This window comes from Trachypithecus francoisi, unplaced genomic scaffold (assembly GCF_009764315.1).
Source record: "Trachypithecus francoisi isolate TF-2019V2 unplaced genomic scaffold, Tfra_2.0 Lachesis_group13, whole genome shotgun sequence".
Classification (NCBI taxonomy): domain Eukaryota; kingdom Metazoa; phylum Chordata; class Mammalia; order Primates; family Cercopithecidae; genus Trachypithecus; species Trachypithecus francoisi.
Window position 1 is genome coordinate 76,773,355 of NW_022681458.1, and position 25,699 is coordinate 76,799,053.

The following is a 25,699-nucleotide window of genomic DNA, read 5'->3' on the forward strand; positions in this document are numbered from 1 at the left end:
GGTAAAAGACATGAATGGAACAGAAGTAAGGAATCCAAGTCAGAGTGCTCAAGGAAACACGAGGCTGATTGGTTCTACGAGCCATCACACAGCTACTGACATCCCTCAGTTTAGTGGAAAATACTAGGATGGAAAGAAGGGAAACCATTGCCAAAGTCTGTGAATGTTGGTGAAATATCAGGAGATTCTGAGGAAACGGCGAAGAGATGTGTCAAATGAGAGACTTGGTAAAGTTTTCATGGAGAAAGAAATATTTGATATGAACCTCGTAGCAGGTATAGAACTTAAATAGTCAGAAATTGGGATGAAAAAAAGAGACATTTCAGTTTGAAGGATGGTCTCAGTAAGACTAGAGGAAGTAGCAGTGGTTAATTATTTCTGATTTATCATTACTGGAGTCCACAATCTTGCAGACAGGTGATCTGATAACAATTCTATTGTATCCGTCAACAGGCCTTATTGCATATCCAAGTGAGTATTTTCCAAAGGACCACTAGCTCATAAATATCTTCCTCCACTCATAACTTACTTAACTCCTTTATCTCCAAAACACCTAATGATTCAACTGGTCCATGTCTGAACATGACCTATTTATGATCTGCATGTTTCTACATATGATCTGCAGCTGGTCCCAGATGGTGTCCCCCAGGCCAAAGCTAATTAGTTCTTTCCCAGGCGTAAGTGGGTGTGAAGAGTCTGGGAACCTCTTAACTTAATAGTAGATTTTCAGAGTCACCTTTATCTATGCTGCTTCCTTTTCTGCTTGACCTTGACTCTAACTAATGATGCTATTTTGGATCCTGTTTCTTAGAAGCATATTATTTACAGAGTAGAAAGGATCTTTTGAGCGTCATGATGTCCTACCTTCTGCTTAAGCAAAGACTTCTCCTACAACTCTTGTGTTGAGCTTGGTCTGAACACTCCTCCATTGTTTACAAAAGCATTGAGTCAGGGGTAGATTGAGATATGTGTCTTTGCTAAAGATATGTGTCTTTGCTTTGAGATATGTTAGTTCTCAAAGTAATACTACAATGTTGGGTAGACATAATTTATCACTGTATCTCCAAGTTGTATTTACTGTTTGGAATACGTCACTTTGACAGGTTTGAAAGGTCCTAGCTTGGAGCCTGTAACATAAGATACCATGTTTGTTGAAATTAAATCTAAATCTTCAATGCATTTTAACTGCTTGGAAAAGAGAACAGACATGTTCCAGTCATACTTTATAAAGTTTAATGTCAAATCTGTTTTCTATTGATTCTTTATGTCTAATCCCATTATGAAATGTGGAGCCAGTAGTAGGGAAATTACACTGGAAAAAGACTGACTTGGATGTACATGATGGCATATTTATGCCTTGTGTATTCAGAGAGAGAAGGGAGGGAGGGAGACAAGGAAAGAAGGAAGGAAGGAAGGAAGGAAGGAAGGAAGGAAGAAGGAAGGAAGGAAAGAAGGAAGGAAGGAAGGAAAGAAGGAAGGAAAGAAGGAAGGAAGGAGATTGTATCTTAGCTCTTGGGTAAAGTATAAGTACATTTATGAATGTTAATTTCTACTTTTATAAAAGGGCATGATAATTGGCTTCTAATCATACAACACTTTTTGGCTATTAAATGAACTCAAGAATGTGAAAGTGTTTCATAAATTAAAAACATCTTAATTCTATTGTAGGACATCCACTGCTTGCATTCATGTGCAATTTAGAATGTATATCCTTTTACTTCTCGATATTTTCACTTCTTAAATACTATACATTTATTTGTAGAAACACTCTGTTTCAAGAGACATAATGTGTTCCTTTTGGGACTATGGCTTATCACATAGCTTCTCATTACTTATCTGAAGTGCCAGGAGCCTTGAGAGGGCAGAAAAAAATTCTAGTTTCTCTGCAGCTCTCCTCTTGACAGTGCTCAAGTACAAGCTGATTGGCTATAGAGCCATAGGGATTTGATGAAACAAAGCGTTTCACAGCAATACAGACTCTGCTGTTTCTATCTCAAGGGAAGTACAAGATATGACCTTGGTTGATGACTGGTAAGTATGCTTGTTGCCTAGCAAAATTCAGAAGCCCAAGGAAAAAGCCATAATGACCTTATTGATTTATATTTTGAAGCTTTTATTACCATAATGTGGTGTGCTACAAATTGGATATTTTAACAGAAAGCTTACAATAGCATGGAATTTTCTACTACCATAGCCGTTGACACATATCAATCTTATCAATTTCTGTATTTATAATGACAACAAAATGATATGTTACACAATATGTTAGTGCTTATGAAACATGGGGTACATGAGATAGATTAGCCCAAGATGAGTGAGATTTAAATAAGGGCAACCACATTTTAAAGAATCCCAATGTGAAATTAAATTATTTATTAATGCTACACAAATTTGATAGTCTTCAAAAATCCTTCTTTACTATAAGACAAGTAATCATTTTTAAGTAAAAAAATTTAAAGAAATAGGATTTATCAATAATAACATTTCTGAAAGTTTATAACCATTGATTCACATCCAACAAAACCACTGCAGAGAAGCCCATACCTTAATCTAGACAACATAATAAATAAAAAATGTCCTAAAAATTTATATATCAATTTTTGGACTAGCAAATAATCTGAAATACATTTCTAGAAACAAAAAACTCTTTCAGCTACTCCTCTCACACTGGCTAAAAATGCTTAGATCACAGGATGGGCACGGTGGCTCACACCTGTAATCCTGACACTTTGGGAGGCTGAGGCAGGGGGATTGTTAGAGCCCAGTAGTTTGAGACCAGTCTGGGCAACATGATGAAACCCCATCTCTACAAAAAATTATAAAAATTGGTCCGGTGCAGTGGTGTGCACCTGTCGTCTCAGCTACCTGGGTGACAGTGAGACACTGTCTCAAAACAAACAAACAAACAAACAAAATCTAATCTTTTCTTTACTCTTTCTTTCTTTTCTTTTTTCCTCTTTCTTTCTTTTCCTTCCTTCCTTTCTTCTTTCTTTTTTTCCTCTTTCTTTCCCTCCCTCCCTTTCCTTCCTCCCTCCCTCTCTCCCTCCTTTCCTTCCTTCCTTCCTTCCTTCCTTCCTTCCTTCCTTCCTTCCTTCCTTCCTTCCTCCCTTCCCTCTCTCTCTCTCTCTCTCTCTCTCTCTCTCTCTTTCTCTTTCTTTCTTTTGGTTTTGGTTTTGGTTTGTTTTGAGACAGGATCTTGCTCTGTCACCCAGGCTTCAGTGTAGTGGTGCAATCATGGCTCACTGCAGCCTCAACCTCCTGGGCTCAAGTGATTCTCCCAAGTAGCTGGGACCACAGGCATGCACCACCATGCACCACCATGCTATTTTTCTTTTTAATTTTTTTAGAGATGGGGATTTGAGACCCAGGCTGGTCTCAAATGCCTGAGCTCAAGCAATCCTTCTGCCTCACGCTCCCAAATTGCTGGGATTACAGTCATGAGCCACTATGCCCAACCTCTCAGATCTTTTCTACAACAAATATTCCAGGTAGAAATTTTGTCTTTTGATGCCTTACTATTTTTTCCCACTTTATGTCTCTCTTCGTAATGTAAATATAGTGAAAAAAGCACTATTAAATGGAAAGGGCACTTTTTATTAAATCATTTCTTTAATTTTATTAAAAAGTATGAAAAATCTCTGCCAGATTATATTTAATACAAAGCTAAAACAGCATGTTAGTAAACTAACCATTGCCACAACCACTGACATTAAATGATGTGCTGAAACACTTCAATGACTTCTTAGACATCATAAAATAAGTCTACTTTCTTCAATGAAAAAAAAATCTCTGCTGAGCACAACTTATAAAAAAGTTTATATTTGCTGACTAATATATACCTTAGCTCATCTTGCCATTTCAATCTTCTGTTTTGCAACCATAAACACAATGTGAACTACAGTTATAATTTTTAGCAGTTTAAGTTTGACACTTTGTTGTGAGAACACATATAAAATTAACAGAAATAAAAATTAATAAATATAAAAATTCATCCATAATTTTAATTCCTCAACAAATCAAAGAGCACCTTACCATTCTTTACCTTTGTGCATGCACAGACTTAGGCTTTGCCTGACGGTACAGATAAAATATTGTGTTCTGCTTTTCTTACTTATCATTATTTCACAAACATTGTACATATTGCCAAAAGGTCTTCATAACTATCATGAAAATACATTAACTGAATGAGTTACCATAACTTAATGGATCACTTCCTCACTCTTAGGTTACCTTTCTCTCTCTCCTCCCCAATCCCTCTTTTTTGGGACTACTGTCAACCACAAATATTTTCATTTATACAGTTTTCGCCTTGTTTTTAATGTTTCTCTCTTCAGATAAATTCTCTGAAGTAGAGACTTATGAACGCTTTTATGGCTCTTATTTTTGCGAAGTGCTTTCTAAATATCACTACCATTAATAGCAATGTGTGTGCCTACAATTTGTACTGCAAGCTTCACCAGCACTTGGGTAGGTATTAGTATTTTTTATTGGAGAAATGAGTACTGATTTCAAGGGATGAAGTCTCTGTGATTTCATACTAATGAAATCTCATTAACATTTTTTAATCTGCCTTTTTGTTACTGTTGTTAAATGCTTTAAAATATTTGCTAATTGTATTTCCTACTACGTGGGTTTTCTTTGGAGATACGTGTCTTTGTGTTTATCTCAAGAAATTACATGTACTTTTGCTATACTCCATCCAGAAAATAATGCAAATATTTTTTCCAATATAAACTGTTTTACTTTGGGTTTTTTTTTTTTAATAGCAGATAAGTTTAATACTTTTACATCATTAAATATATTAAGTATTTTTTAATGTGATTATTTCTTCTTCTCATATCAAAGTTCATATAGTGATTCTACTAAATGTCTGGCAAAATGCAACTTTCCTTATTATTAAAAAAATTATCCATGTAATCTATCTGGTATTTTGGCATATGTTGTGAGATGTGAGTCTAAATCACTTCTTTTTCAAATCTCCTAATACCACAACCATTTCTTAAATAGTCTTTCCCTGTTTCATTGTCTTATAATATTATTTTCTTAGATATAAAATTTTCATATATAATATGTTGGAATTTTCTATGCATTCCTAGATAGGGCACATTAGAAATGCCTGGGCACGTTGGCAGGTTGAAGATTTTGTTTTGGTTTTACTGTCATATTTATAAATTAATGTTGAAACCATTAATATCCAGACCTTTATATCCAAAAACACAATCCGCCTTTTCACTAATTTAGTCTTCCTTTATAACCACGAGAAATAACATTTTAAAAATATGTCCAATATTATATAATAAAGGGGCAAAGTAAGACCATGCAAAAGGTAGACGCTATGTAGTAGGACATGTATATATATCTAGGCTCAACTCCTATGTAATCTTGTGCCAGATGCTTACAAAGGCTTTTTTCATGTGTATTATCTCACTTGCTCTCTTTGATCTTTGCAATACCCTGTGAGATAATGATGTTATTATCACTACAGGTATTAAGACCCAAAACATAAACACATCTCTTCTTTTGAGTCAAAAGCACAAGCTCATTGCATACCATCATGATACATGTAAATGTAGTTGTAGACCACCTACATCACACAATAACTTTGTCCCTGAATACTTTATAAATTTTTCTGCTATAAAAATTGCAATCATCTTTTCATCATATTGTCTAATTAGTTGTGCTTGCTTAATGGAATTCTATTGATTTTACTATATTTATTTCATGCTCAACCGCTATTGAGTTCCTTATTACCTCTTTAAAATATGTTTAAATCATTCAGTTTTTTTGAGTTGCTACATTGCCAGTGTCAATTCTTTGTTATAGAATCATATATTAATAACATTAACTAATTGGAAAGTAAAAAACCAAGACCAGTTATCTGTCATGATATTAAGACATATTAAAATCTTCCTGTTTAAGAAATACACATTTTAGGCCGGGCGCGGTGGCTCAAGCCTGTAATCCCAGCACTTTGGGAGGCCGAGATGGGCGGATCACGAGGTTGGGAGATCGAGACCATCCTGGCTAACATGGTGAAACCCCCTCTCTACTAAAAAATACAAAAAAACTAGCCGGGCAAGGTGGCGGGCGCCTGTAGTCCCAGCTACTTGGGAGGCTGAGGCAGGAGAATGGCGTAAATCCGGGAGGCGGAGCTTGCAATGAGCTGAGATCCGGCCACTGCACTCCAGCCTGGGCGACAGAGCAAGACTCTGTCTCCAAAAAAAAAAAAAAAAAAAAAGAAATATACATTTTAAAAAGATTATTTAACTATTGCTAGTCAGTTTCCTTTAGATTCCTTTAGACTATAGATTACATTACCTTAAGAATTTTTCGTATCAGTCCTTCAAACCTCCGTTTATCTTGTCTGACAGAAGGGCTGACATTACAATGTGGCAAAAATAATAATAATAATAATAATAATAAAAGAATCAAAAAGAAAGCATAGGCTGGGCGCGGTGGCTCACACCTGTAATCCCAGCACTTTGGGAGGCTGAGGTGGGTGGATCACCTGAGGTCAGGGGTTTGAGATCAGCCTGATCAATATGGCAAAACCCCGTCTATACTAAAAATACAAAAAATACAAAAAAATACAAAAAATAAAATATAATAATAAAATAATTAGCTGGGTGTGGTGATATGCACCTGCAGTCCCAGCTACTCTGGAGGCTGAGACAGAAGAATCACTTGAACTTGGGAGGAGGGGGTCAGAGTGAGCCGAGTTCACGCCACTGCACTCCAGCCTGGGTGACAGAGCGAGGCTCCATCTCAAAAAGAAACTTAAAAATACAATAAATAAAGCATAGATTTTTTTTTTTCTTGTTGGGCTTTAAATACTGAAGAAGAGAGACTAGAGGAATTACTAGGAAAGAGCCATTAAACTACACACACTTGCACATTTGGGAGAGACTTGCTGCCTTCACATTTCTTCTTAATCCCTGGCTGCCTAAACTCCTTCTCATCATAATCTAGACGCTCCATTCCTTAATAATGCCTTTTAAAATGTTTTCTCCCAGAACATCATTTCAATTATTGAAAGGATACGTTTCTTGAAACTGGATTTATTTTTTGTTTTCCCCCATCTATTCCCAGAGTATTAGGTGTTTACTTGGAAAAGTATTATTAATGAAATGTGATCTTTAAATTCAATTAGTTAACGCAGTCAAATAATCCACTGCAAAAAGTATTCTAAATAAAGGAAGCTACTGAGTCACCTGAAAAATATTTCATTTTTGGGTAAATGTTTTTTGTATTTGGTTGAGGGGAAATATAGCATTAAAGGTAAAAATAAAAATGACACAATTAGTTTTGCTGTAGAACCAGACAATTAACTTCAGTTCTCATTTCAGTACTCACGGGTAAAATGACTAGAAGTGGATGGATTGACACTGTCCCCACTGTCAGCACTTTCACTGCTGGAAACTTCATCATCCGATTCCCTCACAGAGGAGCAGGGTGAGGAGCCGTCAACTTCTTCAAACTTCCTCTTTAAAATTCCACTCATAGCTGCAGCGCTGTCACATGTACCTGTAACAGGAACGAGAGCAACAGAGCATTGAAATATTTGACCGCTGAACGTGTAGCCAAGGTCTCCAGAGTCATTTTTATGTGGCTTTTTATACATGAGCTGAGCTATAGCTTTCCCTTGAAAGGATCTTTAGCAGATTTTTTTTCTATTTTCAAATTAACAAAAATAAGATTAAATTAAATATGAATATTTAACCATTTGATTACCAAAAGGTTTTTATATTTTGAGACATAGTTCATTTTAATGTAACATCATTATTTCTTTTTATTGGCAAATTGAGAAAATCCATCTGAGTCCAAGAAAATCTGTAAAGAAAAATAATGCCAATGTCTCCACAAGTCCTTGATTACAACATTATATGAAACTCAGCTGGAAGGAACACAAAAAAGTATGCACAACCTTTGTACTGAAGTTCTAAAATTCAAGAAACCTAATTAGCTGAGCACAATGAAGCATATAAAAATAGTTCTAAATTTTAGGTAATTTCCATTTCAGTATTGCAATGGGTGACATACGTCCCCATGCTACCTGCTTGCTGAAGCCCTTGCCACTTTTTCAGATACTCCCTAAAGCTATTTACCTGGGAAGCAATAATTGAATTGAAAGGCCTATGGGTAGAGAATGGATATGGTTTCTCCTAAATTATTTATCTTGGGTCAATGGACTTTCCCCTTTCCCTGGGCTGACCTTTCTCCACCTTCTCCAGTTTACCATAAATTGGCACAGTCAAGTAAGGAGCACAAACTTTCTTTGCAGAAGTAAAGATATTTTAGGGTATAAACATTTTATAAATTATCTTAGATATATGTATATGATCTTACATTGCTACATTACATTAACTTAACTGAAAGTACAGTATTTAACTGAAAGGTTAAATATCCATTATCCAAAATGCTTGGGATAAGAAGCGTTCTGAATTTTGAACTTTTTTGGATTTTGAAATATTTGCATCTATATAATGAGGTACCTTGGGGATGGTACCCGAGCCTAAAGACAAAATTCATTTATGTATATGTTATTTATATAAGCTGAAGGCAACTTCCTACAGTATCTTTGATAATTTTGTGAACAAAACAAAGTTTTGACTCTGTTTTGACTGTGACCCATCAGATGAGGTCAGATATGAAACTTTTCACTTGTAGCATCATGTAGGTGCTCAAAAAGTTTTGAATTTTAGAGCATTTTAGATTACAGATTTTCAGATTAGGGATGTCCAACCTTTATTAATACAGCAATTTCATGCATTCTATTTTGCACTTAATTTATTTCACTTGATTCTAACTCACATCTGAGGTATTGAAGACATTGTCTCCTTTTTCTGCCAGAGTATAGTCAGTCCTATAAATCAGGTGGAAGAAAGACCCTTAACACTATTCTGAGACCCCTGTAGTTACACTGTCTCTGTACTGCTCTTGGAAATCTCTGAAATCACTTCTGTGCAGATCACAGAGCAAGCAGCGAGTTCAGATTCCCTGAGCTGGGCCAGCTCTCCAAGGAAGGTCTAAGTCAGTATTTTGCAAAGTGTGCTACCTGAATGAGCAGCAGTAGCATTACCTGGGAGTGAGATGGTTAGAAATGCAAATTCTCAGCTCCCATCCCAGATCTACAAATCAGAAATACCCAGGAAGTAGGGCCCAGCACTCTTTATTTTATGAAGCCCCAAACTGGGTGATTTTGCAGCACACTCAAAATTGAGGATCAATTGTGTAATTTGGTTTCCTTTTCAACCTCTTCATTCATAAACATGGCTCTTTCTTGGATGTGGCCACACACCAGCCCTAGATAGTCACATAAACCAGCACTGAACTCCTAGTAAAAATCTCTTCTTTGACCTTTCCTAGTGTAATTCCTAGTAAAATTTAGCACAGAATTTATATTAGTCTGTTCTCATGTTGCTATGAAGAAACACCCAAGACTGGTAATTTACAAATAAATGAGGTTTAACTGACTCACAGTTACACATGGCTGGGGAAGCCTCAAGAAACTTACAATCATGGCAGAAGGGGAAGCAAACACATTCTTCTTCACATGACAGAAGAGAGAAGTTCCAAGTAAAAGGGAAAAAGCCTCTTATAAAACCATTAGAGAACTCGTGAGAACTTACTGTCAGGGGAACGGCATGAGGGTAACCGCCCCCATGATTCAATTACCCCCCATCATATCCCTCCCGTGACATGTGGGGATTATGGGAACTACAATTCAAGATGAGATTTGGGTGGGGATACAGCCAAACAATCATTCTGCCTGTGACCCCTCCCAAATCTCATGTCCTCACATTTCAAAACACAATCATGGCTTTCCAACAACCCCCTAAAATCTTAGCTCATTCCAACATTAACCCAAAAATTGAAGTCCAAAATCTCATCTGAGGCAAGGCAAGTTCCTTCTGCTTATGAGCCTGTAAAATCAAAAGCAAGTTAATTAGTTTGTAGATACAATGGGGGTACAGGCATTGGGTAAATACACCTGTTCCAAATGGGAGAAATTGGTCAAAACAAAGGGGCTACAGGCCCGTGCAAGTCCGAAATCCAACAAGGCAGTACTTAAATCATAAAATCCAAGATACAATAGGGTAGCCATGAAACCTTAACGTTCCAAAATGATCTCATTTGACTTCATGTCTCACATCCAGGGCATGCTAACGCAAGAGGTGGTCTCCCACAGCCTTGGGCAGCTCCGCCCCTGTGGCTTTGCAGGCTACAGCTCCCCTCCTGGCTGCTTTTATGGGCTGACATTGAGTGTCTGTGGCTTTTCCAGGTGCATGGTGTAAGCTGTCAGTGGATCTTTCATTTTGGGGTCTGGTGGACAGCAGCCCTCTTTTCACAGTTCCACTAGGCAGTGCCCCAGTGGGGACTCTGTGTGGGGGCTCCAACCCCAAACTTCCTTTCTGCACTGCCACAACAGAGGGTATTCATGAGGGCTTCGTCCCAGCAACAGACTTCTGCCTGTACATAGAGGCATTTCCATACATTCTGTGAACCCTAGGCAGAAGTTCCCAAGCCTCAGTTCTTGACTTCTGGGCACCCACAGGCTCAACACCATGTGGAAGCCACCACAACTTTGGGCTTGCACCCTCTGAAATAACGGCCTGAACTGTACTTTGGCCCCTTTTAGCCAAGGCTGGAGCTGAAGCAGCTGGGACACAGGGAACCATGTTCCCAGGCTGCACAGAGCAAGGGTCCCTGGGCCCACCTCAGGAAACCATTTTTTTCCTCCTAGGCCTCTGGGCTTGTGATGGGAGGAGCTTCCCTAAAGGTCTCTGACATGCCCTGGAGACATTCTCCTCATTGTCTTGGTGATTAACATTCAGCTCCTCATTACTTATGCAAATGTATGCACTGGGCTTGAATTTCTCCCCAGTAAATGGGTTTTTCCTTTCTATCATATCATCAGGCTTCAAATTTTCCAAACTTTGTGCTCCGCTTCCTTTTGAATGCTTTTGCCACTCAGAAATTTCTTCTGCCAGGTATCGTAAATCATCTCTCTCAATTTCAAAGTTCCACAGATCTCTGGGGCAGTGATAAAATGCTGCCAGTCTCTTTGCATAGCAAGAGTGACCTTTACTCCAGTTCCCAACAAGTTCCCCATCTCCATCAGAGTCATCCTCAGGCTGGGCTTCATGGTTCATATCACTATCAGCCTTTCGGTCAAAGCGTTCGACAAGTCTCTAGGAAGTTCCAAACTTTCCCATATCTTCCTGTCTTCTGAGCTCTCCAAGTCTCTAGGAAGTCCCAAACTTTCCCATATCTTCCTGTCTTCTGAGCTCTCCAAGTCTCTAGGAAGTTCCAAACTTTCTCACATTTTCTTATCTTCTTCTAAGCCCTCCAAACTGCTACAACCTCTGCCTGTTACCCAGCTCCAAAGTCACTTCCACGGTTTTGGTATCTTTATAGCAGTACCCCACTCCCTGTGGCACCAATTTACTGTATTAGTCCAGTCACATGCTACTGTGAAGAAACACCTGAGACTGGGTAATTTATAAAGAAAAGAGGTTTAATTGATTCACAGTTCCACATGGCTGGGCAGGCCTCTGGAAACTTACAATTATGGCAGAAGGTGAAGCAAACACGTACTTCTTCACAGGGCCACAGAAGAGAAAAGTGCCAAATAAAGGGAAAAAGCCCCTTATAAAATCATCAGATCTCATGATAACTCCCTCACTATCACAAGAACAGTATGAAGTTAACTGCCCCCATGATTCAATTACCTCCCACTGGGTCCCTCCCATAACATGCGGGGATTATGGGAACTACAATTCAAGATGAGATTTGGGTGGGAACACATCAAACCACATCAGTGTTGGATGTTTCATAAGTATTTATTACTAATTTCAACTCATTTCATTCATCTAAGCATGCATTTAGTAACTATTGTATATGTGTTTGACTCCTTGAGTGGAATAGGGGATACAAAAGAAAGTTAGATGGTTACCTGCCCTCAAGAAGCAAACATTCACACATTCACTATGCTGGGCTCCATCAAACTAAGAATACTCTCAAATTCATGTTCTACTCAGTTGCTTTATTAATCTACGTCTTTCTGCATAAATGTTATATTAACAATGGAGATAACTGACAGCAATAGGAAGATACATCACTGTCCACTCTTTTGAAAATAAAATCTCTATTTCTACTCAGATTTTACCACTATTCAGATTAGCATATTATAGCATATTATTTTCTCCATTTTAAAGAGTGTGAAATGCATAAAATGTTCATGCATATCTGAGTAGGGCGAAGGAAAAAAGATATTTTAAGTAGTCTTGAAATAAAAGTAGGACAGGATATAAATTTTAAAATGGTTCACTTCAAACAAGATGCAAAGTAATTCATAAGGGAGAGACTCCAAGACACAAAGTAATACAAGATGGAAACCTATGTTTAAAAAGTACATTTTTATAATAAGATATTGCAATGGGAGCAGTTAGAAACCATGTTCTTCTTCCCCCCACACTCCCCAGCTTCTTTAGGAAAGGTAGACTTCTCAAGAATCAAGGACACTTAATTGGGCTACAGGGATGCATGTCCCAACATTACAAAAGGTGGTACTTGGTACTCTTCTTTTCCTTTCTCACCTCCTCAAGAATGAGAAGGGAAAATTTTGAAGAGATAATAAGAGAATTAAAAGTATCTTTTTTCCTTTTAGTTAAATTTGGGGATGTCAAGACCTGAAGATATGGAGTTATAGGTTCATGTAAGTTCTGTCTTGGTCTTTAAAACTGAAAGAGACTGAGTTACACTCAGGTCAAAGGAAGTAAGGAACTGTTTGCTAAGGGTGTGATCAGTATTTAAGCTAACAATTAAACATTCACATAATTACTGGGAGTCATATTCTTAACATATACCTACACCCATGGAACACCTGTTAAGTAAAAAATCGCTTGTGTAGCGATGAAGTATAATACCTATCCAATTTCATTGCCTTTAAAAAATATTCCCTATGCGTTTCCTATGTGAGTATAACAAAATGTCATGGCAAAATTTGAAGGCTGAATGATCCATTGTTTACCATTATGTAACCCTTAATCTAGACTTAACAGTGGAGTGTTAAAGGGAGATGTGGTTTTCTTCTATATCACCTACATCATCTTTCTAGGAAAGAAAAGAATATAAGGATGTAGGGAGAAGACCCTATTAATAAAGTGTTGTATACTGATTTGTTTGTACTGTGTTGGAGGATTGCAATGACTGACTGACTAGATACAGAGCCAGGTGAGGATAATTAATGCCTATCCCGTAGCTGCTGTATTCCTTAAATACCTACATATTATATTTTTGTTCCTACAGATGAGGCCAAATTAAACTTGGTAGTATACAGCAAATGAAAATGCGCCAAACATTACAAATTGGCTTTACTTAATTTATTTATTTTGATTTGTTAGTTTTTAGAGACACGGTCTCTGTTGCCTAGTCTGGAGTGCAGTGGCATGATCATGGCTCACTGTATCCTCAACCTCCTGAGCTCAAAGGATCCTCCCACCTCTGCCTCACCAGTAGCTGAAACTACAAGCATTCACCACCACCATGCCCAGCTAAGTTTCCAAGAAATTTTTGTAGAGATAGGACCTTACTATGTTGCTCAGGCTGGTTTCCAACCCCTGGCCTCAGGCAGCCCTCTCACCTTGACCCCCCAGACTACTGGCATTACAGCCATCAGCCACTACGCCTGGCCCTAAAGTTGGCTTTTACAGCACCAAAGCCCAAAGAACAGAGATAAAGTTGGACAGGCATTAATCTATTCTAAATATGAAGAGCTGAAAATCTAAGCATAGAAAACAGCCATTTTATCACAGCTATTGTTGTCCAATTCATGAAACACATACTAGTCAAGGGCACCACCATTTCTCACTTAGACTAGGCCAAGGGCCTCCCAATTATTCTCTCGCATCCACTGCTGCAAGCTTTCAATGTGTTTTCAAGGTTGCAGGCAGAATGACAAATTTAAAATGCAAATCTGATCATGTCAGTCTATGGCTTAAAACTCTTAAGTAGCTTCAGATTGCCTTAGGATAAAGTTCAAAATCCTCGAGATAGCTTATAAAGTCCTTAACAATCTAGCTTATCCAACCTCTTCATCCTCATTTGAGCCACTGGCCTTGTCATTGATATTTCAGCTCTAATAATCTTGCAGTTACTCCAACTTGCAATTTCTGTCTGGTCTTTAGGACATTTGATATACCATTCCTTCTGGTCTACTTTTTAATTTATTTTCATAGCATTTACCACCTTCTAAACCCGTATTATTTATTTATGTATTTCTATGCTTATTACTTACTGTTTTCATCTCCTGATAAAAAAATACAAGAGCAGGGATCTTTGTTTTCTTTACAAATGTTTCAAGTGCCTAGAACAATGCCTTGTACATAATAGGTGCCTCAATAAATATTTGTTCAGTGAATTAATAAGAGCCTTTAATTTCCATACTTTAATATCTGTTTTTTTCTGCTAGACTGAAAGCTCCATGAAGGCAGAAATGCTATTCATCTCATTTACCACTCTAACTCCCCTAACAGCGTATTTGGTTGAATGAGAATGAAAATGAGAGATGAAACTGATCCCAAAGCATAATACAATTTTTTTGCTCGCGAGCAACACAAAAGCCAATTCTAGACTAACTTAAGCAAAAGATTTCTGTTGGGAAAACAATGGACTAGTTCATGCAATCTACGATAGAGCTTGAAACCAAAACTCAGGGAACAGGAACTGGGGCAGCTTCTGGGATTATGGCTGTAAAAATTGCTTCTCTGGAGCTCTGCAATTACCAGGTTTAAGCTCCAGCAACTTCTCTCTGTGTCACAGTTCAACTGTAACGTTCCAAAGGCTCAGCAACGTTTTGACCTGTCTTGGTTCAGGTGTCTGCCCCTTGATCATTCAACTACATGGCCATTAGGCAGAGAGGGAAACACTGTAAACAGGGGCCCACCTGGCTGGGTATGACTCCAGAGACTCAATCGCATTTCGAAGCCAGTATCCTTTCCTCATCTGTCATCGATTTATCTTTTTTTGTGCGTTTATCAGTATAATCCATGAATTCACGTCTTGGCCACATTCTCAGTTAGGGATTCCCCTTTCCCTGCACCCACACTTCCCTGTCTATTGCAAACTTTAATTAAGAACTACTTTATTTTAAAACATTAAATAAGCATGATATGATCTCAGAAATCTGTTATTTTTCATTAACACATACTACTTATTTAGTATTTATATTAGATATGACCATTGCGCAGAAGCTTGTGAGCACATTTATGAAAAAGTAGCGGAAAAGTATAAATGTTTCCTCTCTCTCTGCAAGAAATAACTAATAAAGAAACAACACTAGATTTTCTGTGATTATAAGGCAATTGTTTCATTTAATATATCTCTGTCCTATTGGGAAGGCAAAGCTAATGGTGAGTTCAAAGGGAAAAATATCAGAAACCAGAAGCATATTAGGAGGAGGGTTTGACTAAAAATGTCAAATCAAGAGGATGGATAAAAACATATATTTTAATGCCTGTGGAAGAATGACTGAAGTGAACCTTTGGGTATGTCTTGAAATCTTGTTCATTTTACTCTCTTTTGACAGTCTAAAAATTCCACGGTTTTCATAGATAACTCACTGAGTTCTTATTATCCCACTGATATTCATCTAATGTTTAATCCTTTTTTCTTCTTATATTTTACCCCTATTTCCTTTCTGTTATCTATCATAAGGAATTGACTACAGAAAACATGTCTTAAGAACACCATACATCCCCATGTCTGAGGAGCAGGTAACATGATTTGTAGAACAACCTCTTAAGGTTGTCAGATTTAGTAAATAAAAATATAGGATGCCCAGTTAAATTTAAATTTCAGATTAAAAAATGACATTTGGGACATACTTACACTAAAATTTATCTGAAATTCAAACTTAACTGAGAAATCTACTTTTTTATTGTTTTTTGTTAATCTGACAGCCCTCATTCGTGCTCTTGATGAGAAAGGAAATGACTGTGCAATCAACTAAAGCATCTAAATAGGAAAATCCGTCTAGAATGGAACCACATACATGAAAATTCCTGCCTTTGAAACCCAGTAAATAAAACATGAAAGCCATTAGGGTGAATCATGAATTTACCAATCTGAAAAAGTTTGAGTGCTGAGTGATGGTTAACAGAGTAAGCACAGGCCTGCCTATCACTGATGTAGGAAGAAATGAACTTGACAGGAAGTAACTCTGGCATGGCAAGAATTTTCTTATATGGTAATGGGATGTTCGCTTTCATAAGATGTTATTTCTTTCCTGGCCAGAAAACGAAAGGAAGGTGAGCTGTGAATTCTGGGTTCATTTGATCTGCAGGATCCTTATTTCATCACATTGTGTAGTGCATGAGCCTTAGGGGGTATTCTATCAGGAACAATAGGAGGCATCAAGAGCCCCTCTGTTCACTTTTACTTGGGAGATTGGGTTTATCCTTTGCATTGCTGATTTTTTATTTAAGCAAAATGAGAGTAACTTTTAACTGCAAGGATCATTAACAAAGATTCTTCCACCTTTATAATTTGGCAACGGTGGAAGATTTTAGATCAACGGACATGTTACACAACTTGCATTACAAGGTGGCATAAGAGGAAGGATTTTCTGTGATTTGTGAAAGTGCAAAATAATCTACTTCGCATTCTTCCAGTAAATTCTTCCAGCAAGCACAAAACACTAAGAAACTATGATAAAGTTCTATTCCAATGAACTTAATAAGGTAAGGGTGCTGGCTTCAATCAGCAATGGGCTGAGGGCCCAGGAAACACCAGTGTCTGGATTGAGTTGCATAGGAAAAGCTTTTCTTCTTTAGCTTTACGTAATTTTGGTGTTTCTTCCGATTGCTTCACCAAATTCAAATGGTGAAGTGAGAGACATTGTAAATAAGCTGATAATAATACCTGTGAGTGGCTCATCTGTGATAGAGGTTAGGAAGAGTTTAGCTGGCAAAAATAAGAATATTCACAATGTCAAATTATCAACCAGATAGTCTACTGGGCGAGATAGATGATGAAGAGGACAGTGGCTCAATTGATGGTATATAGGTTTTATTACAATATTCAAGAAAAGAGCGCTCAGTTAAAAAAAAAAATCTTGCTATGATGCTTTTATAATTTCGAGAAATAGCTTTAATTAACCAAATGTTCTTAAATCTCTGAATAAATGTTTAACTGTTAGTTTAAATTGAATCCTTTTCATTTCCAATTTTTAAAAACCATGATTTTGAATAATCTATAATCTTCTGTCCTTATACTATTATGTTAATCAAACACTGAATATAGTCTAAACCAAGCTTGTCCAACCCGTGATCCACAGGCTGCAATGTGGCCCAGGACAGCTCTGAATGTGGCCAAACACAAATTTGTAAACTTTCTTAAAACATTATGAGTTTGTTTTTTGTTTTAGCTCATCATCTATCTTAGTGTTAGTATATTTTATGTGTGGCACAAGACGATTCTTCTTCTAATGTAGCCCATGGAAGCCAAAAGATTGGACATCCCTGGTCTAAACTCTTTACTAGATAAACTAATCATCATTTTAAGCAGTGCCCTTCTAAAAGAAACAATTTCTTTAGTAGGTTTCATAAAATCAGAGCAACTCTGAATTTTTTCCAGGCTTTTGACTCAGTTCTATAAGATTTTTGTTGTTCAATCTTTAAACAAATTCTCTTCCTTCCTTTTCTTTTTCTTCTTACTCATTGCACTCTCATATTCTTTGCACAGCAGCCTGTAGAGTTGGGATAGAAGAAGAAAAATGCCACCTCTTCAAACCTGAGTACTATATAGTGACATCACATTTCCCCGACATCACCCATAGTGGAAATAAATTCCAGATGTCATTTAGAAGACCCTCTCTTTGCTACTACCTACCTCTTTGTTTTCCTAGCCTCAGCTGCTTTCCCTAAGGGTGCTTCAAACCCAGCACAGAAGTTGTGTCAGAGGGATTCAAACCAGAGCGACCCCATCTTGAGTGAGGGCTAGAAAAATGAGGCTGGGACTTGCTGAGCTGCATTCCCAGAAAGCTAGGTATCTCTAGCTTCTGGGTATTTACAGTTAAGGGAACAGATTGATAATGTTTACTAAGTAGACTCAGACTTGGAAGTGTCCTAATATCCTGAGATATCTTAAGAACAAAAGCATTCCTAATTTGGCTTTAAAGATAATAACATTGATTCATGCAAAATATAGTAATTAAGAAAATTAATCCTTTATCACAAACCCTTGTAGCAGAGCACATCTCCCCATGACCTTTTTTTCATCCTATTTATACAAGCATTGTACCTAAGGTGGACATGTTCCTCCTCTTACTTTCGGGAACGCCCTACTCTGTCTATGAGTAGCTGTTCTTTCACCACTTTACTTTCTTTTGTTTTGCACTGTGGACTCGCCCTGAATTCTTCCTTCTGTGAGATCCAAGAACCCTCTCTTGGAGTCTGGATAGGGACCCCTTTCCTGTAACAATTGTATATGCTTGTGTTCATTTAATTTGTTCTATTATTTGTTCCCAAGGTTTAATTTAATGTCATTTATTTGTCATACTTTGTGTGTGTGTGTGTGTGTGTGTGTGTGTGTGTGTGTTTTCCTAGCATGAAACATGAAGACCAGGGGAAGTACAAGGCAGGACACTATTATGTAAAGAGATATGGGAAGAGGAAGAGGACTTAAATAGAACTACTATGTGCCAGCTACTTTACAATCTTTATCTTACTGAATCTTTACAACAATCTTGGCCACGTTACCCTCATTTTACAGTTAAAGAAACCAAGTTGCAGAGAGATTAACTACTTTGTCAAAGTTTCTTAGCAAGCCAGGATTAGAAGTCAATACATCTATACTATGCTTCCTCCCACTGGGGTCTTTTACAGCAAATCACAGATGGTAACTACAATGCATAATATTTTTAATTTTTAAAAAAGTGCACATGCATGTTGGGGGAATGCTCCTTTGAAAGCCATATTGAATGTAATTGTTTGTTGGAAGGCATGACTTTTAGGTCATTCAAACAATTAGCACTGGCTAAGCAAAAAGTGCCTTGAACATTTATCACTTCATACATTCTGAGAATAGTTATGCATTTTTCTAAAAGAAAAAAAAAGGACATATATTTCTACAATACTAGAGTCATTTCTGCCTAAAACCATTTGGCAAGAAATTAGCATATCTGCCGCCAAAACAAGAGGAATCTGGCAATGATTTTACAAGGTAAAATCCCACAAGGCGTTTCCATGGGGCATTACCAATGTGAAAAATGCTGCTGGTGGCTTGCCAATGTGAGAAGCACAAGTTGGCCAAATGTACTTCACTTGTCCAGGTGTCTGCTTAAGCCAAGAACCCTGGGAGCACTCCTGGCTAATAAATATTTTTGTTGGAGAAATAATAATTGTGGGGTTCCCAAATTATTTATGAATTCTTTTATGCCAGAACTGTTTGTGACCTTGAATTAAAGGACTGAGTTACTTTATATGCGGTGGATCACATTTCTGCAGTTTGATGATTTGCAGTTTGAGAATTTGATTAAGAAATGAACACTTTCCCCAGAAAAAAAAGTGCACATAGCAGATATGCATGCCATGTATTATAGACTCCCAGGATAAAAACCTCTGCTCTGGTGATTGTACCATTTCCCCAGCTTTGATGGGTGTCCAGAACTTGGAGAGATGATTCACCAGGAACCCATTGTTTCAAAATATAAAAGAAGTTTATAAACCTGTTGCCAACATTCCTTTTACGATCAGGGTCACCCACTTCCTAAGACAGGGCTCTTTCCAGCTCCTTCAGTTTCTTCTGGCATTTGTGCTAAAGGACCTACTGCATCTGCTGGAGACATTTCCGGGGGATTTCTTTACTGTTGTCTTGGCTGTCATACACTACTCAAATGACTACCCAAAACTGGCCTCATCTGCAACTTTGTGGCTTGAGGAATACTTAACAGGAATGGTTCTACACTTTCCTGGACAGTACCTGTCTTTCCTAAAAGGTGGTTAGATAGCCTCATTCCATTTATAATAACTCCAGTTAGCCTTTAGTGAGCACCTACTATGGGTCAGATGCTCTGTAACCATTCTCTGTAACCTTCCACCACATTCTACAAGGTAATTTTAACAAAGGAAACTGAAGTTTCAAAAGTCTAGATCACCTGCTCAAGGTTTATAGCTAACCTAGTCCTTCTCTGAAAAATATTCCTTGACCAGTACCACACTGTGGTTAAGTGGCCTCTCTGCATTCACACCACCTGGTCTGTGCATTTATCAGTACTTATTAGACTGTGTTATAATCCCTGTTCAACCCAATGTTTTTCTCACATTTGATTATAAAACACTTTGTGAACTGAATAGGTATTCCAGTGCCTGCTCAGTAAATGAATGGACATAAATTTGGAGTCTGAATCCTAGAGCAGCTACTAACAAGTGGCATAATTTTAAGTAGGAAGATTATTTCTCTAGGTCTCAGTTTGCACTTCTATCAAAATAACGGGGACAGGCGCAGTGGCTCATGCCTGTAATCCTAGCACTTTGGGAGGCAGAGGCGGGCGGATTGCCTGAGGTTGGTAGCTCAAGACCAGCTTGGCCAACATGGTGAAACCCCATCTCTATTAAAAATACAAAAATTAGCTGGGCATGTTGATGCATGCTTGTTATCCCAGCTACTTGGGAGGCTGAGGCAGGAGATTCACTTGAACCCAGGAGGCAGAGGTTGCAGTGAGCCGAGATAGCACCACTGTACTCCAGAGTGACAGAGTGAGACTCTGTCTCAAAAAAAAAGGTGGGGGCGGGATGGGCAGGGCATAACTAGTAAAACATAGGCTCTGATACAAAGCAGACCCCAGGACCTGAGAACAAATGACAAAAGCCATGACCTCTGTGCAAAGACTTCATACCTGCTTCCCTCACCCCAATGGCTAAATTGACTTATGTCCTGCTGATAAAGAGGACAGCTATTCCATTCACTAATAATTACAAAGAGATTCTGCATGACTCTCTCTGGCTGGGAGGTACTCAGGAAGCATTCCATGTTACCTGTACTTGTGTGCCATTGTAATTAGTATTCACACAAGATGGCCAGAACTTGCTTTTGAATGCCTCTTGGCCCTAAACATTGATCATCATTTGGCATTTGGCAAAATGGTATAGTGGAATACACTAGTTTGAAAGTCAAAAGTTCTTCCTTAAGGTTAACTTTTGTTTTTTTTTCTGAGACAGAGTCTCACTCTGTCGCCCAGGCAGTGGTACATCTCCGCTCACTGCAAGCTCTGCCTCCTGGGTTCATGCCATTCTCCGGCCTCAGCCTCCCACGTAGCTGGGACTACAGTCACCCGCCACCACGCCTGGCTAATTTTTGCATTTTTTTTAGTAGAGACGGGGTTTCAAGCTGTTAGCCAGGATAGTCTCCGTCTCCTGACCTCATGATCCGCCCACCTTGGCCTCCCAAAGTGCTGGGATTACAGGCGTGAGCCACCGCGCCCGGCCCCTAAGCTTAACTTTTAAGATGGTGTTTTAGTCATCGAAACCAGAGGAAAAAGCCAAGAACATGACAAGGCTTTTAAAACTGTTGAAATTTGATCAAGTGCCTGGTGTAAGCCTATTTTTCCCTCCCTAACAACAAAAGTACCAAGTGAAGTCAATGAAAAATTTATTTTACATGCTTGCCATTAAGACTAAAGAATAGTACTTAGCCTAATTCCTTGGACAATTTGCAAGACTTACCACATTGAGGAAAAAAACACATGGATCTAAAAGAGTTAAAAATTATTATTATTGCATCACTGGAAGATAGCATTTTTTTTTCTCCTTAGCACTTAAAAAGTTTCCCGTTGTCCTTTAGAAAGTTTCTGATCGAATAGCAAAACAGATGAGGCAATGTAAATCAAAGGCTATTGAAGATAATGATATCCTTTTCCTTTAGAGGAATTATCTGAATAGTGTGAAGGAAAAGGGACTTTAAAAAAACATTTTCCTCATAAAGTACACTAAAATAGACATCAGAATAAAATATGGGCAAGCTTTAGAACTTTACCCATCCAAGCACTGGGATCCTGCCAAAGATACTGCACAAAAAATAAAGGAGATTTAAAAAATTACAACAAGTAGAAAAAAATACTTTGGACATTCTTCAAATAAAATCACCACCTTAAGCACAATATAGATTTTTATTATTGAAGGCAGGGACAGGGAACAATAGTTGTTCAGCCTGAAGCTGACACTGCATTAAGCAGCAATTAGTAAAAAAAATATATATATAGTGTAAAATTAACTACCTGGATTTTCAAGTCTCAGTAAATGTTCTATGGAAATGTAAAACTTGTTCACAATAGAAATAAGTTGCACCATAGTCATACAATCTTTTGAAACTTGGACATTCACTGTTTAGAGCAGATTCACCCTTTAAACAAGTTTCACGAAAGTAGAGTCATATTCCCGCAATCTACTCCGAACTGGTTACTAATGTGTATTTACCAAAAAGCACTTCTAGGTATGCTACTATTAAAATCATTTTTAAGTAAAAATGTAGATATATTTTTCTAAGTTTCTATTGGAAAACGTTGTGACTAAATCAATTGATTCAATATTTCTAAACACCAATATGATATTCAGGGATGATCACCTCATGATTCACACAAATTAGCACTTTTATGTCATTAGGTAGAATTAAGTGCTTTATACACCATAATAACATTGGCTCAGCAAACATTTCTTGGACACTTTCTATGAGCCAGGCTCCCCTTATACTTGAAAAACTTATAGGCTATAGATGAGGTAGAAACTCTGGATGAAACAGAGATGAATAACTATTGCCTTAATTGCATGAAGTCAGAATGGAAAAATAGTAGAGTAGAGGCACAAAGATGGAAATTTGCAAAGTCTTAAAGGATATAAAAAAAGGGAGCTCAGAAAAGCACATATTGCCACATCATACCTGGGGATTTTGTGGAGACTGTACTTCTAGTTGGAATGATTGAAGGTACATATCTATGAAGCCACATATAGTTTGAACCTTGATGACCATGCTGATTGCCTTCTCTACTTGTCCCATTCAAATTCTAACCATTAACTGCTTAGTATTACCTGGGATAACCTCCAATAAAATCCTGGTAGGTTTCTATTTTTGGAAAACACATCTCTTCCTCATCCATTGAAACCTAAGATATTCCCTGAGGATTTTCTGTAACTATAAGTTTAAGCTGAACTTGCCTCATCAGCACCAGGAAATCAACTTGTGTGGGTTGAAAAATGTTAATATTAGCTATCATCTATAATATTCCTATTATGTGCCAGGTATGTATCATATCATTCCGTTTTCATAAAAATCCCTTGATATAGAGACTAATATTACCACTTTGCTAATGAAGAAGACAAGGCTTACAGGTTTCAAGTACCATGTCAAGGACACATGGCTTGCAAATGTCAGAGAACATTGTGTAAACAACTCCGGGGCTGGGACTTGAACTTAAGTTCTTAACAATTCCCTTATTCAGCCTCTTCACATTCCATAATATAGCTTGAAATCATACATAATATACAACACAATAAAAGCTTTTCCTATCAAGAAAACAATATACAACATTTTTCTGTTTTTTTTCATTGTTCATAAATTGACCTAAATTTATAAGGTTTTACTATATTAAACAAAGTTACCCAGGTTTGTTAAAGTAAGAATCCTCAGGCCTTTTAATATGCTAGTGTGCAAAAGAGGACCAGAATGAAAAGTTATTCTCCAAATATGCTGGACTAGATCTCATTCTTACAGTCTTTTGATACTAGGTTCATGGAACCAACACTCCTTTAGATCAAGTTCTTCACAGTATATGAGAACACCTACTAAAATGGCATTAGCTGCTTTGTGTTATATTAGTGAGATTTCAAAGAAATGGTGGTTGATGGTTCAGTTGTCTTACTTTCCTTATTTATGATTGGGGAGAATGTAAGACATGAGCATGAACACATGTGACTAAATGCATTTCTAAATGAGTATGTGGATTCATAAGCTTGCATGGAAACAAAGAACTGAACAACCAAAAATTCTAGCACTGTGGTGTTAGCACTGTGGTGAAAGGTGGTGAATTTAATGCCAGGATTTGAAAATGAGATGGACCACAAGTCCCCAAATTGGCAAGAAGTATATGGAACCAATGATTAGTCAAATGCAACCAAAAAATTGGTCTCTTTGTTTTTATTTGTATATCTGTTAGATATTCCTCATTTTTCTATTTGATATAAAGTTTAAATTTCTGTTGATAGTTCAATATTATAGATTCTTATTGTACTAACAAGAGAAATTTTTCATTTATTTGGAATTCAAATGATTTTCAACATTCTGAACACAAGACAAACTAAAAATAAATTTTGCTTATTTTTTATTTTCCTATACTATATGTATGTATCTGTCAGGAGTTCAGTACATAGTAGAAGTATGGAGGAAGGTTTCTCTCTTTCTCTGTCCAGGAAAGTCAAAGTAATTTAGAATTGAATGTAAAGCAAAGTTCAAAACTGATTTTTGAATTGCTCTTAAAGGACAATTATTAACTATGTTAAAAATAATATATATTAACATTTAAAAAGAGACAATAAAATTATAAAAAGCATATCAAATTATATATAAAAAGTATATAATAGTAAGAGGCTATTTGGTGTTGGAGAATAGTTGGGAATAGTTTTGTCTTTTGCAGTAAGTGAATATAATGGTTGGACTAATAATTCTTATGCCATGAAAAAAAACCTAAACTGACTTTCACTTTGCTCTACAAGGCAGTATGATGCGTACTATATTTTTATTTCATGACTGCTATTAGCATTTTTAAAAACTGGCCTTTATAGTCATAAACTTTAGCTATTTGGAAAATCAGTTTATATCATGCAGATTATTTTCCAACTCTACTAGACAAGGTATTACTATAGCATTACTATAGGTCTAATAAGATCTTTAAAATCATTTTATAATTTTATTGTTCTTATAATTTTTAATAAAATTGATGGAATTTTATGTAAATTCTAGAATAGGCAATAAAAAGACAATTGTTTTGATTGTTTATTTTAAAATATTATATTAAAATAGAGAAATGTGATTGTTTTGAATACTCAATTATTTTGAGCATTTTCCTTCTACATGTTTCAGTAATTTAGTTTTTTTTTTTTTTTTTTCTATTTCATAGGCTCCAGAAATTCAGGAGAACAAATATAGCAATAATAAAACTTAAAACCTACACATGTGATTTTGAGATGACAACAGTTATTTGTAGATTTTAGACTATGTTCCACACTGCTAGACTGAGTAGAACATGTTTGCCCTGAAATCTTTTCCAAGCCTACAATATGGTCTCTAGTTTCAAGTGGTGACAAAGACAGACTGGTAATCAAAGAGCAGGAAATTCATTTTTGAAAAATCCTCAAAGATTCCTTTGAAGCCTGATATAACACTATCTCTTTAAGTAGACTAAGTGCATATCCCCAAAGATTTGTTTTTAGTTTACTCTATTTATTCTTTTACTTCTCAAATTTGATTTGAATTGTATTTACACAAATGCATTTTTTTTCTATATACATTTAGATATTCAGACTACAGACTTACTGTGTATATGCTGCTGAGATTTGTATGGAAGTAGCATGGCTCGAGCTATTGCAAAAGACTTCAAAGTTTTGAGTGAATCTGCATAGAGACATAAATTATCCAGGATATTCAAAGC

At 37.0% G+C, this 25,699-nt stretch overlaps 1 protein-coding gene across 1 annotated transcript in view; it reads right to left on the reverse strand.

The window, feature by feature from the left end:
* CSRNP3 (cysteine and serine rich nuclear protein 3) overlaps positions 1 to 25,699 on the reverse strand; it is a 266,956-nt gene that overhangs the window by 77,436 nt on the left and 163,821 nt on the right. The window contains exon 4 of the mRNA XM_033231264.1: positions 7,354 to 7,524. Within this exon, the coding sequence (XP_033087155.1) occupies positions 7,354 to 7,501 (148 nt within the window). The 5' untranslated portion in view covers positions 7,502 to 7,524. The remainder of the gene's footprint in view (positions 1 to 7,353; positions 7,525 to 25,699) is intronic.